We start from the raw sequence: 18,857 nt of genomic DNA, 5'->3' as shown, positions 1-18,857 counted from the left end.
ATGCTAAAAATGATGTTGCAGTCGTGTCCTCTTGGAAGACCAAACAAAGTAGTTTCGCTTTTACAACGAAACACACGGCGGGCTAGAGTAAGCGGCGGAGGGCTTGAGAACGGCGCGGCCAGCGGATTCGACGAAGGAGCGTCCGAAGGGCTTGCGGCAACCACATGTGACGACCCTGGGCTGGACTCCGCTTCGTCCACGGTGAAAGCCGATCCGGTGATCCACAGCGCAAAGTTGATGTATTTCCTCAGCAACCAGCACGGATCAGCTCCAGGCATGACGAAGCAGATATCGTCCTCTTTTGGAAGGCCAAACAAAGTAGTTTCGCTTTCACAACGAAACACAGCGTCTTCATGACATGGCGGCAACAACAATACTACAGCGAGAATAAAAGTTACGCCTTCTTTCTTTGCGTGAACATTTGGGCGGCGTTATGCAAATCTTCCCACATAGCGACGTAGACATGTGGGGGCGTGTTAGAATGAGCCGTTTAAGGTAGGCGTGGTTGACTCTTAACTTTTATAAAGAATATCTCTTTGGATTTGAGACTTTAGTCTTTGCAACTTTACAGATCTTCTTTATGCACCAAGAGCTTGTAACACTCCAAAGAGAAAGGAAAAATTGAAATCGCATCATATGACCCCTTTAAGAATTAATTAGCATGACTTATTCATTTGTAGCCATGTTTTATTAATTTGTTCCATCGTTTTAATGGAATTGTGGCCTACTTGTGCTAATTAATTCAGTCAACAAATTAATAAAATAATAAAACATGGTCACAAATTAATAAGTTGTGGGTATATGAATTCATGTCATGTGTGGAGCTCAGGAGAAATTAAGTTACTAGCATTTTCAGTTGAGCAAGTAACATTGTGAACAATGTTTGTCAGGCTCAGATGCTATTGGGGGAGGGACATTCTTATTTGAAAGCATCTGATTGGACAAAAATCTGTGTGGTGCAGGATGAGTCATTAATATAATTAATACATTTTCTCAACAGGCATAAAATAGAATACAGATTACCTAATTTAGCACATTTATTCTTATTGCATCTTTAACATGTTTTATATTTGGCTGTCAAGTTTTCTAAAAACATTAGTTTAGAGTTTAAAGGAATAGTTCACCCAAAAATGAAACTATTCACCCTCAGGCCATCCACAATGTAGATGAGTTTGTTTCTTCATCAGAATAGATTTGGAGAAACGTAGCATTGCATCACTTGCTCACCAATGGATGCTCTGCAGTGAATGGGTGCCGTCAGAATGAGAGTCCAAACAGCTGATAAAAACATCACAATAATCCACAAGTAATCCACACAACTCCAGTCCATCAGTTAACATCTTGTGAAGTAAAAACAAAACAAATCCATCATCAAAGCGTTTTAACTTCAAACCTTTGCTTCCGGCTAAAATATGAATCCTTTATGAATAAGGATGATGGAAAAGTAATCTCGTCTGAATCAGGAGAGAAATAAACACAGATCAAGCACGATCAAGCAGTCGTGTGGATTACTTGTGGATTAATGTGAGTTTTTTATCAGCTGTTTGGACTCTCATTCTGAAACAGAAAACTGTAGGTATTTCTTGTGTATTTTTAGATTGGTACATGTAAATAAAAACAATTCATTCTTTATTATGTTAGTTTAGAGAAAACAGCATGGCAATGTGACTTGTTTTATGTTTTACATCTTGCATAAAACTATTTCAGAACCAATACATAAATATTGAAATCTACAATATATTGAATATCATCAAGAAGCTGTTTGATCAGCATTTCATTCTAAGATTGTTACAGACCCTTTTAAAGAACTGAAATAATTTTCTCTGCATTACCTTGCTTTTATTTCAGACACTACCACCTCGGCTCAAGAGTGAATGCAGCAAAAACAATGTAGCAATGGAAATAAGTCCAAACAGACAGTTCTATGCATTCGTTTCATTTAAAGACTTATTTAAAGAATACTAATTCAAAAACTAAAAGTTCTGTCAACATGAGAATCAGCAAGTGTTGACCGAATTTCATTTTGCATGGTCAATTCATTTAACCACATTAACCAGCCAGTCTTTTTATAGTCAACCATGACAGCAACACTTTAGTATAGGGACCAATTCTCACTATTAACTAGTTGCTTATTATCATGCCTATTATTAGCATATCAGCTGTTTATTAGTAGTTATAAAGCACATATTCTGCATCCACATACCTAACCAATACTTAAACTTAATAAGCAGCAAATTGGGAGTTTATTGAGGCTAAATAAAATGTATTATTTGTTTGGTGTGAGATGTGAAGAGCTCACCGCAGTCTTGTTGATTTAAATCTGGAGGCAGAGAGAAGGATTTTTCATCCTCACTCACTCACTCTCCTCCAGCTCTTTGTGTAGAGAGAGAATAAATAAACGTGGCTCAGGAGTGCCGGCTGAATGGACTAATTTGTCCTTTTCCTTTTATTTATTTATTTAAAGCCTTCTTCCTTTGACACTGCTCATTCAAGCATAGACCGCTCTTGAAATGGCCATAAGCTCACAGGCTTCTGAACAGATATTACATAGATGTGTCCAGGGAACGCTGACTCAGTTTGTCTCGAACAGCCCTGAGCAAGGTAAACCTGCAGCACACAGTAAAGGAGGTACATATTTTGCTTAGTTGCATATGGTTACATCAGAAACCATACATCATAGAAGTCACATCATAAATTAGTGTTGGGGAATTTATATAAAAAACACTCCATATTTTGTTTAGTTATCTTCCTTGATTCATGAATTCATAAAGATGAAAACACTTTGTAAATACTTCTTTTATGCAGCTCAATGGGCAAATCTTACAAAAAGCCACAAGCCAAGCCACATTTATAACCAAATTCAAAAGGGAAAAAATATTTATATGATTTTATCTTTATATTATTTATTTAAAATATTAAATTATATTATATAATAAAATATTGTTTATTATAAATTATAATAATATTATTATTGATTAATAAAATTACAATATATAGTTATAAAATAAGTAAATATAATGTTTACTTTTTTTATTTATATATTTTTTGCATTGTTTTTGTGTCTATATATATATAGGGTTTTTTACAAAGTTGAGAATTTAAATTATGCTGCGGCGCCCGGGGAGCAGTTGGGGGTTCGGTGCCTTGCTCAAGGGCACCTCAGTCGTGGTATTGAAGGTGGAGAGAGCGCTGTACATTCACTCCCCCCACCTACAATCCCTGCCAGTACGAGACTCGAACCTGCAACCTTTGGGTTACGAATCCGACTCTCTAACCATTTTTTGTTATATAATAATATTATATTATTATTAGATAATTTATTATATATTAAATGTATTCTTTTATTATATATATTTACATATATTGCTGTTAATTTGTACCCTTGTTTTAACTTGAAGTTAGGCAAAAAAAGTCATTTCTTATTGACCCAGACAATAAGTCTTTGTCAGATTCACCTCAGTAGTGTGAAGTGATAGCCTAAGGATTCACAGCAAAAGCCAAAACAATAGAATTAACCATGAACCAAACAGTTTTGTCTCCTTCCTGTCAGATGGGTCTCCATATCATCATTATGAACTGAAAGACTTGAATGATTTCCTCTCCAGCTATGTCATGAGTGATAAACACTCCCCTCTTGCTGTGTGTCCCCGTGCAGCAGAAACTCTGAAACACTGGCAGTGCAGGTGATAAAGTTGAACAGCTTCCCCGATAACTACATCTAAACGTCAGGGGAGTTCTGGAGCACACAGTAGATTACCACCTCCTCGTTCCTCCCTCTGAAACTCAAGTCTTCTCACAGAAGCGTTTTAAATCTCACTACACACACACTTCAGATGTGTATTACAGCATTACATTGTGTCAAGCTGTTCTGAAGACACTCAAAACACCTAGCAACCACATAGCAACACCTTGCATAGTGATTGATTTTATCTATTATTTTATTCCTTGTAGTTCTTGTCTAAAGGTTACTTTCTGTATTCCCTTCAGACGTACTGAGTAAGACTCTGTCCTTTCACATTATACAGTTTTGTTAATTGAATTAAAGGACTTTTTAATTGCGTGCAGTGATTTAGAAAGAGCAGGTCTGAGTAGAGGAGGTCATGTCATCATCAGCAGTGTTGGGGAAAGTTACGTTTAAAAGTAATGCATTACAATATTGCGTTACTCCATAAAAAAAGTAACTAATTACGTTACTTAGTTACTTTTTTATGGAAAGTAATGCGTTACGTTACTTTTGCGTTACTTTTTAAATCTGGACAGGGCTTGCTTGTTTGTTTTTAAAATAAACAAGTTATATTTTTGGCAAATATAAAAGCCTTTTCACACCAAAAGTGAAATGAATAAGCCTCAGGCTGAAGGGAAAGTACATTTGCATCTGTACCGTAGAATGCAGAAGAAGAAATTTCAACACACTTCAGCAATTATTTGAAAAAGTAACTCAGATATTCTCTTGTAAATTAAAAAGTAATGCGTTACTTTACTAGTTACTTGAAAAAAGTAATCTGATTACGTAACTCGCGTTACTTGTAATGCGTAACCCCCAACACTGATCATCAGTATACACAAACACTAATTAATAAACCCCACTTTTACTTCTGCATGTAAGCAGTGTTTTGCTAGATCTATGTTCATTATGAACGCTGTTTTTGTTGTTGTTTAATCTCTACTGGGAATTTTTTAATACTTATCTTCACCTAATATTCCTTCGTACCCATTTAATAGTTTTGCATTCATTGTGACATGCCGCCATCTAATGACAACATATGGAACTGCTTTGATTTGCAACATAATAAAAGTGATTTTATTATTTAGTTGTTTCTCAAACTTTAACGTTCACAGTTTAATGTTACTTTATGCATTTGAAATTTCCCCAAAACAGTAAGAATTTTAGTCGTATTGTCATTCGTTTGAAGAATTTTGTGAAAACATTCTAAAACAATGAATCAGATTAGAGACCAAAATGATTTAGTGTAAATACAACTGAAAAAATTAAGTGTAAATTTGTTTCTGACTCCTCTTTACAGAAACCCAGAAACAACATCTGTTTCCACAGTTTTATAAGAAACTCCTTTATGTCGGATCCAATGCTCCATGTAAATCAAAATGGCTTAAACCTCATTGTATATCTTGGCATATATTACCATATAAATATGTTATTTCTAATGAAGTAATAGAAGTACTTTACAAAATTATTCACAGATGTTATCCTGTAAATGCAGCTGTTAGCAGAGATATTCATATTGTTTGTGATAAATGTAACATATCAGCTGAAGATATTGAACATTTACTTTTCTATTGCCCTTTTTCTATTTCATTTTGGGTTGACTTTAAAATAGACATAGCAAAATAAATGAATAAATTAATAAATAAATAAACAAAGCCCTTAATTTAGAACCTCATAATATTTTACTTTGTTTTCAAAGTTTTCAAAGTTTTTCTGGAAAAAAAAAATTAGCCTACATTATTGATCTGTTAATTATTTTAGCAAAGTTTTATATTCATAAGTCCAAAATAATTAAAAAGAAACCATCATATATGACCTTTTGCAACACTGATCTTAAAATAGGCTATATTTTGAACCCCTTTCTAATATGAGATCACAAAATAAGCTTATAAAAATTCTAAAGCTTTTTCAGATTTATGTAAGTGCCCTAATATTATATAGCACTGTTTTATCCTAACAGTATAAAAACCATTACGCCTATGGAATGTCCCCATAAAACATGGAAACACAACATGTGTGTGTGTGTGTGTGTGTTTACGTTCATTTGATGTTTTTTGTTGTTGTTGTTATTCTGTTTTACATGCTTTAAACTGTCCACCATTGCCTTATATTTGCATTGTACTTTTTGCCTTGTACTTGTTTGTGATGGAACTAAAAAATTCCAAATGTTTCCATTGTATCTAATGGCGTGCACTGTAAGTGCATCACTGGACCAATCAAAAAGCTCATACCTGAGCGAACCAATCAGAGCGATTACGTATGATGACGCAACAAGGCGGGAATTTATTCGTCAGAAACGGCAAGAGACTTTTTACAGACCCACGCGCGTCTCATTAAACGTTCAGAACTCGCGTAAATCAGATGTTCGGTCATTAAAATCGTATAATCTCCGAGTTTGAACACAAAACGTGAATTTCGGAAGAAATGAATGCGACAGCGGATCTAGAAATGAACGCCAAATCCGTTGTTGATGATGCGCACGTCAAAGTTACGCCACGACAAGGGGGCGTGTCCTTAAGAAGAAGGTAAACAAATACAGCAACTCTGCAAATGCTCAATACAAATCTATTTTAACATGAATAGCAGTGTTTGTTTATTCCATACAGACCTCCAGATTCCAGATGTAACGCCAGGAGCGTCAATTCAGGTTTTAAATCTCCAGTACGTAAAGTATTTTAGTTGAGTCCTGTGTATTCAGAGGACTATTGTATTAATCCTATGTGATTTTACCAGAGTAGTAGCCTGTTACATAATGCATTGACCTGTTACAAAGCACTGTTCATGGGAATTTGATAACTACAAAACATGCATGATACTTGATTTGTGGTGAGTTGTCTGTGGTCTGTCATAGGTTCAGAAGCCTAATATGGTGAAATCTCCAGTGTGCCCTGAGGAAGAAGTCAAAGAGCTCAAGAAAACACTTGATCGGCTGAATTCAGAGATCGACTTGCTGGAAAACGAGTAGGTAGTGAATGTGGGCTTAAGAGATACGCTATGCTGTTGTATGTTCATACTGAAGATAGTATGGAATATTAGGTTCAGAAATCTTTTCTCAGTTTAAGGTGGAAGATGTCAAGTGCTTCCATTAGAGTTGTTTTAGCAGTCATAGTCAACATTTTAAAAGGAATAATTTACCCATACATTAACATTTACTCACCCTCATGTCACTCCAAACCTGCATGATTTTATTTATATTTTTAGCAAATGGCTGCAATATAACAGAGTGAAAAATTTAAGGGGGTCTGAATACTTTCCGTACCCACTGTATATATCCTGGTCACTTTTTTCCATTCCAACAAAAGCAGCACTATTAACCCATTATAAGCCTACAATATTATACTGGATATGCAAATTTTTAAGAACTCTATATTATTAACATGATCAAAATTTGGCTGGGAAACTCGTTATTCACAGTCCACTACATGCCTTCTGTCATCTGATTGATAATTCATAGTTTTTTAGCAAGTAAAAGGCTTTTTAGTATTATTCTAAAAATGTCCACCTTCAGCTTGTGGTTCATGTGTCTTTTTGTTGTGATTTTTTTTACTGACTTTTATAAAGTAAACATTCTTTTTATAAAGAATAACTTCTGTGATAGTAATATTTCAAGATGAACACTTACAGGACTGAAGCAACATAGGTTTACTTGATTATCCAAACATCGTTTTTTTAGAAAAATCAGTGAGTATCAAATATGATCATCAGGCTTTTAAGGAATGTTTATTTGTTCGTCTCTCAATCATCATTGTATTGTATTGCATTGCATCATATGTTTTGAAATTACAGAACTTTTATCATAAAACTAAGCATTTAAATATCATCTTGTGGTTCACGTCTTTTTTTGGTGTGAAACCTTTACAGATTTTGAAAAAGAAAAAACAATTTGACTTTGCAAGTGTTCGTCTTGAAATATTTCTAACTAGACTGAAACAGCTTAGCTTTATTTATTTATCCAGACATCAATTTTTTTTAGAAAAATCAGTGAGTATCAAATATGATCATCAGGCTTTTAAGGAATGTTTATTTGTTCGTCTCTCAATCATCATTGTATTGCATTGCATCATATGTTTTGAAATTACAGAGCTTTTATCATAAAACTAAGCATTTAAATATCATCTTACAAAGACATGTTATTGTGAAATATAGAGTGAACTCATTAATTTACATTACAAGGCTATCAGAATTTCATCTCACTTTTTGTCCATTTAAATATCAGCAACTAAAAATTTCATATTTTTGCTCAGTTTGTGCCTCAAAATTTAGGTGTTTTTTTCCTCCTTGAGAATGAGCTGCATATTCTCTTATATCATACTGTATGAGCCATAAAAGTTTGATTTTTATATATATTTGTAATGTTCAATAAACCATTGCATTTCAAAAAATTTGATTTTTGTGAATATTATTTCATATATCAGGCTTTACAGGGTTAAAGTAACTTAAAATACACTTTAAAAACACTTGAAATAAAGTCACATTTTAAGTAAAACAGAAATGTGACAGAATTTCATTTTGGGTGAACTATACCTTTAAAGTAATCGATACAAAATATCTAAAATGCATCTCAAATAATCTGGTCCTTTGTTGTTAATTACATTGTTATACTAGCTAAAAAAAAGAAAGTGCTTCATTGTGATTTATTGTCTGACCAAACTGAGCTTGTGTTACTCTGTTCTTGTGTTTGCAGAGGATTTGTTGTACAAGAGCTGGATCAACACATAGACCTGCTGCACGAATACAATGACATCAAAGACATCACACAAACTCTGCTGGGCAGATTAGGTAAGACCTGATGGAACTATCATGTGTTTAATAGTGAACGCAACCATGATTTATGTTGGGCTGATAACTTCAATATAAAATATTTCACATTTCATACCATGTTAACTGTTCATCTCCTCTCCATAAACACTTGTGGCCTACACACATCTCCCATGCCACGCATATAAGTGGGTTACAGCGTCCATATGCTTGCCATTTCTCTCTAGTGTCAGGATTATGATAATGGCATCCTCTGGTATTATCGCTGCGTTCTGTAATATAATGGACCCTTTCAGACTCCCAGCATGCTGAGTTTCTTCCCCGCTCCGGCCTCACTGTGACTTCAGCTGGTCTGAGGGCCAGAGGGGGTCTATGCCACGTCATTGTCCCCCATGTGACCACTGACAAGACAACTATCTCTCTGTGTCTCTTGCAGCCGGCTTGCGTGGAGTGACCACACGAGACTTGTACAGTCACTTTGGCCTCGATTTGGACGACTGACTGAGCTTCATGAGAGGAGATCGAGTAACTGGAAGGCATCTTAATATGAATTAGTTTTATGTCTTTGTAGCAAATACGCCAGTTAGTGTTGTTTTCATCATGCTGATGTGGTAGATGAGACAAATTTAGAAGTTTCAGTACAATTAGCATACTTAAAAAGAATAGTTCAGCTAAAAATGTACTCACCCTCAGGACATCCAAGATGTAGATGAGTTTGTTTCTTCATGGGAACAGATTTGGAGAAATGTAGCATTACATCACTTGCTCACCAGTGGATCCTCTGCAGTGAATGGGTGCCGTCAGAATGAGAGTCCAAACAGCTGATTAAAAACATCACAATAATCCACAAGTAATCCACACCACTCCAGTCCATCAGTTAACATCTTGTGAAGTGAAAACCTGTGTGTTTATAAGAAATTAAATCATTAATAAGAAGTTTTTAACTTCAAAGCATTGTTTCTGGCTAAAATACCAGTCCTTAATCCATAACATTGCTTTCTCCAGTGAAAAAGTAATCTCGTCTGAATCAGGAGAGAAATATGCACAGATCAAGCACCTTTTACAAGCAAAAAACTGTTCTAAACAAATAAGCAGGTGGATTTTGACAACAGAGAATAGACTTTTTCCCTGGAGGAAGCATTATTATGGATAATGAAATCATATTTTGGCCAGAAGCGACAGTTTAAGGTTCTTAATGATGGATTTGTTTCTTACAAACATGCAGCTTTTCAATTCTGACGGCACCCATTCACTGCAGAGGATCCACTGGTGAGCAAGTGATGTAATGCTACAGTTCTCCAAATCTGATGAAGAAACAAACTCATCTTGGATGGCTTGAGGGTGAGTAAATTTTAACCAAATTTTAGCGTGAACTATTCCTTTACTCTGATTTCATGATACGTATAAACCTTCAAAGAAATGGAAAGGCTTCTGTCAACATTTTGAGAAGAATTGCCTTTTGAAGAATTGTGTTTGTGCAAAAAGCAAGGTGTTATTGTTCATGAGAGATTGTGTATGAAAAATGTGTCTACGCCAATAAACTTGTCATCCAGATCTGGTGAATTAAAGGAGCAGTTCACTCAAAAATTACATTTCTGTCATCATTTCCTAACCTTCATGTTGTTTCAAAACCTGTATGACTGACGGAACCTGAGATGAAACTTTGAACAATATCAACACAACTCTTTAAACGTTTACAGCCCATTCGCACTGTATGTCAAAGAGCAGCATGAACATTCTTCAAAACATCTTATTTTGTGTTCCACTGAAGAAAGTCAGTCATTAAAGTTTGGAACAGTGTAAATAGTTATACAGTGTTTGTTCATGGGGGAACTATTCCTTCAAACAAGTCCTATGGCGAATTGATTGAACTATGTGTTACTGTTGATTTCCAATTTCAGTTTGTTATTGTCTAACTACATAAAATGAACAAATGTATTTTTTATTTATTTATATGCAATATCTGTGTGGTTGCTCAAATGTTTTGTGTTACAAAAACTGATCCAACTGTGTTAAAGTTGAACTAAACACACTTTATGAAAGGTATGATAGCGAATTATGGACTGTCTCAATATTTTTGGATAGCATAGATAAAATCATCTGCTACACTGATAGCAAATTAGCCAAGTTAACTGGCAGTTGTAAAATATTATCTAACATGATATCCGAGGTGAAGTGGATATACGAAATGAATGAACCAGAAAATAATTGTGAGCATGAATAGATTCGTTGAAAAGTAATTTGTTAGGCAAAAGCATGTCAACAAAAATGCTGTCAGCAACTCATTTACTGGGCATTGAAAAATAAGAGGCATTTGTGACGTCAGCCAAAAAGGTAAGTTGTTTAAGCGGCAGAGCTGGTAATTACATTTAGATGAAAGATTATTAGAATGGATTATTTTTAGGTACAGTAATTGGTACTGGCTCTGCACAATAAAAAAAAAAAAACAGGAACACATATTAAGAAAGGAAAATATGGTCAAATTGATTTTGCATCTTTAATAATCCGGACATTTTTTCAGTGTCTGAACGCTTCCGGAAGACGAATTCATTCATTTTAAATAAATAAATCATCCTTGGCTCCATATCATTTCAATGCATTAATTTGAAGTAAAAAAAAAAAAAAGCCTGCCTCTTAACACGTTTGAATTGCCATCTACATTATATAATTGTAATTTTACACAAACAGCTGTTTTTGCCTTTACAATGGCCAGCAGATGGGCAGATATCTGACAAAAGCCCTCGTTCTCCTCTATCATGCCTCATGGTCCTGCGGAGCTGCTTTGCGACTACCGGGCGGAACCCGCTCTGATGATTCGCTGGCTGGGCCACATTTCCTTGACAGGACTTTAAGCCCCGCCTTTCCTGAGCGAAACGGCAGAGCTCCGAGAACGCGATTGGTTTAAAGAGCTGTCAATCACACACAGCACCGGCAAATAGAGAGGAGGCGGGCCGATGTAAGGAAATTATAAGGTCACTGGAATTACCAGCGCTACAAGCCATCGTTACAATGAAGCGATAACAGATAAGAATGAAAAAATGAAATAAACGGGAGCAAAGTCTACGAGGAGAAGCCGGCAAAAGGTAGGCGTGTGTCCGTTCACACACCGGCGCAGGTGGAGGTTTCGCTTAAGCCGATCAAGGTGGGATCGTACGGGACAGGTTCCCCTTCTGCCATAACACACACGTTATTGTGACCACGGAGACCGAAATCGAGGTATTTCCCGGAACACAGACACCTACACTTCAAATATTTTAACCACTGTCCATTTCCGGAATCTCCTGTATCAGTAATCGTCATGATCGCAGCTGCCAGCTAAAGATGCATTTACCGCTTTCTACAGCAGCATCAGCACACACTGTGTCTTGCTTCTGTTGGCTGATGGATGTGGTATCATCTGTAATAGTTTAATTGATCAAAATCCGGATAAAGGGAATAGGATGCCAGATATCCGCACTGGGCTTTTCAATATAAAACACACGCAGCGCAACCGAGCCTGATATGCTGTTTACGCTTGGTCGTGTAAACATTTGATATAATATGCCGCCTGCCTGCGTCAATTCCTTATAATGTATCTCGTGATTGTAACAGTAGAGTGAACCTCGGTGTACTGCAGTGCTGTAGGGATGTCCGATTCGTGAGCGACTCGTTCTTTTGAATCGGATCTTTTCAACCGAGTCATCAAACGGACTGAGCGATGCGTTGGCGGATCGAGCGGTTCTGGAATCAATAACTGACCGACTCACTGAACTGACAGTCGCCCTTTGGACATATTTGACTCACAGTGAGCCTAAAACAGTAGACATTTCAGTAGCAGCGGAAATACTGCAGATAAAATGTATTTGAAATATGTTTGCCACTTAGTTGTAAGACAGCTTTATCAACACACATTCGAAATAGACTGAGAGATGAAAACCTTAGTATGGTTTACTGTAAACGCATATTTGTGATCTAAGCACCGCGTGGTGGCGTAATGGCATAAAAGAATAGCTGAATCGTTTCGAACTGGTTCTTTGAAACGAGCTGTTCGAAAGAGCCGATTCGCGGAAATGAGTCACTACAGTGCTGGACAACCAATGTGCTCCTCAGATTTCCGGGTTGGAGCACCGAGTCAGGGCTCTGCGGTAACGTTAACCCTCGCCTGATGATGATGATGATGATGATGATGATGATGATGGCTCTTCTGCATTGCTTTAATATCCATCCGCACCCACAGCACGTCTATCATTTTGTCTGAAGGATTGAACAGATGTTACTATGCGAGGCGAGCGGATTCACCCCAGCATCCTTCAGGATAGACAGACGCGCATTGTAGGATTATATATATATATATATATATATATGCCTATTTTTGCAGTTATACTGATTGTTTTTATTATATGGCGTAAGCTGTCACAATGGGAAGCTTATTTAATGGCTTTTCAGCTTCATTTGATAAATGAAGCAATTATAACACACCAAAAACAGTTAATAAAACCAAAAAATTGATCAGATAAAGTTATCAGAAAGTAGAAATTACATATACATAAGCAATTATATAGTTTAAATTCATACCAGAATGTATTTCAGAGTGTTTTGCAGTGTGTATTACCTAACTGCTGTAGCAAGAGAACAAGTTTTTGTTTTGAAATTTTTTTTGCAGAAATTAAGATAATTATTAAATAATTTTGAACTAGATGTTTGAAACCAACGTACACAAACCCACATTTGTGCAATTGTTCTTCTGACTCAAAATCTTATAGTTACTGTGATGAAACCCTTGTGACAACTTTCCTGTGTGACAACTAGCCCCGGTCTCCCCTATATAGGTGTACTTCGGGATCATGTGATACTTCTCCTGCGTTCAGATGAGCTGTCGGAAAGGATAGTACAGATCAAATAGCTCTGTTGCTTTGCGTCACTGACATTCAATCCACCCTAGTTACTTTACAGGTGCTTTTAGTGCAGAAGGCGGCCTAGAAACGCTTCAGTGTGTTTTAATGTAAAGGAGCATGTTAACATTTAACATTTTTGTCATAGTTTGATCATCTGTGTCCATCTGCATTCTACACAGTGCACATCAGAGATGTCAATAAGGCTTATCCTCAATCAATATACAGTATCTAACGATAACCTTCATACACTTAATGTATAAAACGTGATGAACAGCAGCATTAAACTAAATATTTCAGTACTAAAAATAAAACAAACAAACAAACACATTTTGAAACCTAACTTCCAGCGCCTGACTGACTTTTCTCCCAGATGATATATAAGTACTCTGGACTGGTGCACCTTTAACATACATTCACAAGGTCAAAGATCTGTTCTTCAACAGCTATCTTGTCTTGATATGATGAAGAGACTTATCTTGTGTTAATCTCAGAGTTTAGCATATCAGCCCTTGTAATTATCAGGTTTATAGTTATTAGATTATAACTTTTATCAATGAACTTTGGTATATCACACGGGTCAAATAAAATGTAAACGCAGTAACCCAGTGTTGAGAAATGATGTTGAAGCTGTCAGGTTGACGGAGGTGTTTTGTGTGTGGTAGGATGTTGCGGTTGGCGTGCTCCACGGCCCTTCTCTTCGTGCTCAGGCTGTTCGCCGGCCTGCCCTGGCTCCAGGTTCTGCCGTCCATTGTGATTTTCTTCCTGGGTTCTGGAGGATGGAAGTCTTTCCATGTGTTTTCAAAGACCATATACCGCGATTTGCAGTAAGTTTATGTTACAATATCCTTTTTAGCATTTTTATGCTTTTATGAAATATATGCACTAGTGGTTGACCGATATTGTCTATCTGATTATTAGACAGACTTCTATCGGTATTAGACAGAACTGTTAACAACGACAGCGAACAAGAGGGAGAATGTGAGCACTGTGCTCAGGTGCTGCCGCCGTCAAAATAAAAGTTGAACACATTGGCCAAACAGGAAAACTTATCGGCCGATGCCGATATAAAAAAAAAAGCCAAATATCGGCCGATATATCGGCCTTGGCGATATATCGGTTGACCACTAATATACACTACTGTGCAAAAGTCTTCGCCATTAGTATTTTCATCAACACAAAATGGTTGTAAGTCAGTTATTTCTATCTTTTGCTGTAGTGTGTCAGTAGGAAATATCAGTTTACATTTCTAAACATTCATTTTGCCATCTTTATTTGACCCTCTAACTCTAGCACTCTCTATTCTAATTCTATTCATACAAAAAACAAAAACTTGCTAAAGACTTGCACTCTATTCATTTGCTGCTTGTTTTCTTGAAAAATAACAACAACTAACACTTGCTTTCTAATCTTTTTGTATTCTATCTGTTTTCTTTTCATTTATTATACAATTAACAAAAGCAAAAAAGACCTCTAACACTAGCTTGCTCTATTCTTTTTCTATTCTATTCTATATAGAATATAGTTTTCTTTTTATTTATTATATTATTTAAAAAGCCCTTGCTACGTGTACTGTGTTAAGATAACTGAGACTTGTTATAGCACTTGTATATCATTGCTCTTTTGTTGATTTTGATTGCTTCCATTGTCTTCATTGGTAAGTCGCTTTGGATAAAAGCGTCTACTAAATGTAAATGTAAATACTAGTGGCCTAAGACTTTTGCGCAGTAGTGTATATGTACTTTTTATATACTTATCCACTTTTTTGAAGTCATCAAAACTATTCAAAAATACAGGAACACAACATGAAAATAAGGAACACAGTTGGAAGTAGTTCTGTAGGGAACAATAATATCAAATAAATCAAAAATATACTTTATTTTAGCTTTCCACCCTTTGTCTAGATTCCAGCTGTGCACATTCTGGAAATTTTCTCAACCAAATTCACAAAATGCATCCATCAAGCTAATTATCTGTCAAACATATTTTATTGAGCTGTAATATTTTTTTTACAGCGAAAATAGTTTTGTTTTCTGTTTTAATCAAGTTAATCCAAATGTAGTTTTAGTTATTTAGGAAAATGGGTCTTAAATATCTTATTTAGTTCCTGTTTTAAATGACATAAATTCAACACAAGCTGCACACTTGGTTTTTCTTCCGTGTCTGGTCACTATCAACTCATTCATTAAAAATTTGAGGATAAAGAATTTCATATGTAGGTGTTTTATATTTTTGTCTACAAACAGACTATACATCAAAACACACACACAAAAAAAACTATATAATGGCTGATGTAACAACTTTCTATGCTTTATAAATGAAACTCATATAATGCCAAATTAAGTAAATGCATTAAAGTAAAATATTAAATATTTATTCATTTAAAAAACATGCACATTATTTGTTTTTTCTCAGTAATGTATTCATTAGCAGTCCTTATAAACTGATAAAGAAGTGTATGAATGCAGTCTGATTTGTCTAAAGAGGTGGTTTTGTGAATAATGATCATGTAATACATGAACCTGTTCCCTTTGTAAAACGAGTTCCTCAGCAAATACAACCGCACATTCCTGTATTATGAGCTGTGTTTTTTTTAAGGGGAACAAGTGGTTGAAATGGGTTTCTGGGCTGTTCCTGGTGGGTTCAGACTGAGAGTAGGTTTTGAAATGTGAATGGAGTCATCTAAAGCATGATTGCTAAGCGTCATAAGACTTTGAGGAGTTTTTCTTTTTTCATATCAAAACTGAACTTCTGTGTTTGCTGTTGAATAGCAAACAAGGCAAAACCTCTGCTAACAATCACAGTTTTGTCACTTGGTGAAATTCAGTCTCCACTTCAGCTCCTGGAGGTGTGGGTTTATTGTATCGACAGCACGGATTACTCCGTAAGTGGAGGACGGAGGCTTTTAGGGGAGCTGTTAATGGATGTAGGAACTCTTTTGGGTCAGGGATCACTGCTTTTAGCAACGTGACGCTCAAGCACCACGCTAACTAATGTACTTCTGCCATTTACAGATTTGTTATTTGTCACTGAAGCAAGAAGTTGATGAGGCCAGAATCACCACCATTACCATTAAACAGATGATAATACGCATTAAACCTACACAACAGTGTAAAGTACATCACCGGTCAAAAGTTTGGCATAATTAAGATTTCTTTAATTTATTTAGAGGAGGTCCCTATGCTAATCAGACTACATTCATTTGATACAAACATACAGTAAAAACAGTATTAATGTGAAATATTATTAGAATTTAAAATAACTGTTTTCTATTTCAATATATTGTAAAATGTAATTTATTGCTGTGATCAAAGCTGAATTTTCAGCATCATTACGCCAGTCTTCAGTGTCACATGATCTTCAGAAATCATTCTAATATGCTGATTTGCTGCTCAAGAAACATTTCTTATTGTTGTGCTGATTTTTGTTTTGTTTTTTGGAAACCATTGTCCTTGCCCAAACTTTTAAATGGTGGTGTAAGATTTATATAAAAAAAAAACATTATATTTTTATTCAGCAAGAACACATTAAATTGATTTTTTTTTTTTTTTAAACACAGAAAAATACATTCATAATGTTGCATTAATTTCTATTTTAAATAAACGCTGTTCTTTTCAACTTTCTACTCATCAAAGAATCCCGAAAAAAAGGATAAAATTAATTATAATAGCAACCGTTATTAATAATTGAGTGCCAGCAGCAAATCAGCATATCAGAATGGTTTCTGAAGGATCATGTGACACTGAAGACTGGAGCAATGATGCTGAAAATTCAGCTTTGATCACAAGAATAAAATATATTCCAATAGAAAACAGTTATTTTAAATTGCAGTAACATTTCCCAATATTACTGCATTTTTGATCAAATAAATACATCCTTGGTGAGCAGAAGAGACTTGCAGAAACATTAAGAAAACATTTGACCGGTTGTATAACTATTTTAAAATGAAAAGTTTACCCAAAGCTCAAAGGAGGTCTTTTAAAGAACCTGCCCAGAATAATCCATCAGAGTCATAATGTCATCTCATAATGTGTTCTTTTACAGTGCAGCCAGTGTGTTGCTGAGGGTAAAACTCAATGTCAAAAAGCACCTCCGTGAGCGCAACACCATTCCCAAACTTTTTGCCAAGTCCGTCAAGAAATACGGTGACAAGACGGCTCTGATTTTTGAAGGAACGGGCGAAAAATGGAGCTTCAAGGAGCTTGACGACTACTCCAACCGCGTGGCTAACCTTCTGCTTCAGAGGGGCTTCAAGGAAGGCGATGTGATCGCTCTGTTCATGGAGAACCGTTCTCAGTACGTGGGGCTCTGGCTGGGAATGGCAAAGATCGGAGTGGAGGCAGCTCTCATCAACTTCAACCTGAGACTGGAGGCCCTGGTGCACTGTGTCAACATCTCCAGCGCCAGAGCCGTGGTGTTCGGCAGTGAGCTGACAGATGGTGAGAAGTGCTTTGATTGTTATCAGTGATGAGGAAACTATTTTCAAACTGTCGCTTCCCAAGCTGCATTCATAAAGTAGTTATCTAAGCTACAAGCTTAGCGAACTACATTGAGGCTGAAAATCTATCTTTAAATGTTTAACTTTCAGATGCAATATTTGTCAGTGGCATAAACAAACAAATTCACTAAAACAAATCAAACTTGGTCTACGTCACTATTGTTGGGAAAATTAAGTTATTTCTCGAACATATTTCCTGAAAGATGAATGTTTTTTTAACCATTCAAGCAAACTGATTCACTGAAATGAATCAATCTTCTCAGTGCTACCTCAAGTAGCATTTTGTCATTCTGCATCACTACCTGTTGGGAAAATTAAGTAATTTCTCAAAAATAATTCCATAAATTATTTCCTGAAAAATGAAGATGTAAAATGTCTGCACTGGGAATGAATTTGACCACTTTTTTGAACCATTCAAACAAACCGATTCACTAAAATGAATCAAAATACTCAACATTTTAGAACTGAAAAGTAGAAATAAAAGTAGCAGTGTAGCATTTTGTCATTCTGCATTGCCATTTGTTAGGAAAATTAAGGAATATCTGGAACATATTTCCACAAAATATTTCCTCAAAAATTAAGTTTTTCTGCGCTTGGAATGAATGCTTTTTTTTTTTCTTTTTTTTTTTTAACCATCCAAACAAACTGCTTTACTAAAATTAATCAGGCTACCCAACTCTACAGCATTACTCTTTGGGATTGGTAGATTGTTTCTGGAAAAGCAACACTTAAAAAAAACAAAACAGTTGCACTACTGTCACACTACTAAAACTAGTTAAGTTAGTAATGTTGTTAGTTTTAGTTAATGGCCAAAAGTGGTCATTACAGTATGGAGCATTATCATTTAAATAATCCAGTTTAATTATATTGGTAATCATTTCTGGCGATTACTGGATTGTGATTTTTATGTACCAGAAGGGAGTCAGGTAATTTCTGGATTGGTGAAATCAGTTGTTTCACAGGCTAATCAAGTTACAATTTGAGTAAAAAAAAAAAAAAAAGTTTG

At 35.7% G+C, this 18,857-nt stretch overlaps 2 protein-coding genes across 2 annotated transcripts in view; both read left to right on the top strand.

Annotated features, from left to right (window-relative positions):
- The first annotated feature begins 5,987 nt into the window (after positions 1–5,987).
- Positions 5,988–9,208, top strand: LOC107685186 (DNA repair protein SWI5 homolog). The gene is made up of 5 exons (XM_016481697.1): positions 5,988–6,249; positions 6,331–6,385; positions 6,576–6,685; positions 8,409–8,503; positions 8,919–9,208. Exons 1-5 carry the CDS (start codon positions 6,149–6,151, stop codon positions 8,981–8,983), a joined length of 426 nt encoding a protein of 141 aa, XP_016337183.1. The 5' UTR covers positions 5,988–6,148; the 3' UTR covers positions 8,984–9,208.
- Positions 9,209–11,395: 2,187 nt separating this feature from the next.
- LOC107685116 (long-chain fatty acid transport protein 4-like) overlaps positions 11,396–18,857 on the top strand; it is a 17,500-nt gene continuing 10,038 nt past the window's right edge. Inside the window, exons 1-3 of the mRNA XM_016481609.1 lie at positions 11,396–11,698; positions 14,019–14,180; positions 17,398–17,792. Of these exons, the coding sequence (XP_016337095.1) occupies positions 14,020–14,180; positions 17,398–17,792 (556 nt within the window). The 5' untranslated portion in view covers positions 11,396–11,698; position 14,019. The remainder of the gene's footprint in view (positions 11,699–14,018; positions 14,181–17,397; positions 17,793–18,857) is intronic.

Source organism: Sinocyclocheilus anshuiensis, unplaced genomic scaffold (genome assembly GCF_001515605.1).
Source record: "Sinocyclocheilus anshuiensis isolate Anshui unplaced genomic scaffold, SAMN03320099.WGS_v1.1 scaffold914, whole genome shotgun sequence".
NCBI lineage: Eukaryota > Metazoa > Chordata > Actinopteri > Cypriniformes > Cyprinidae > Sinocyclocheilus > Sinocyclocheilus anshuiensis.
The sequence above is the reverse complement of the archived record's forward strand: the minus strand, read 5'-3'. Positions and strand labels throughout refer to the sequence as shown.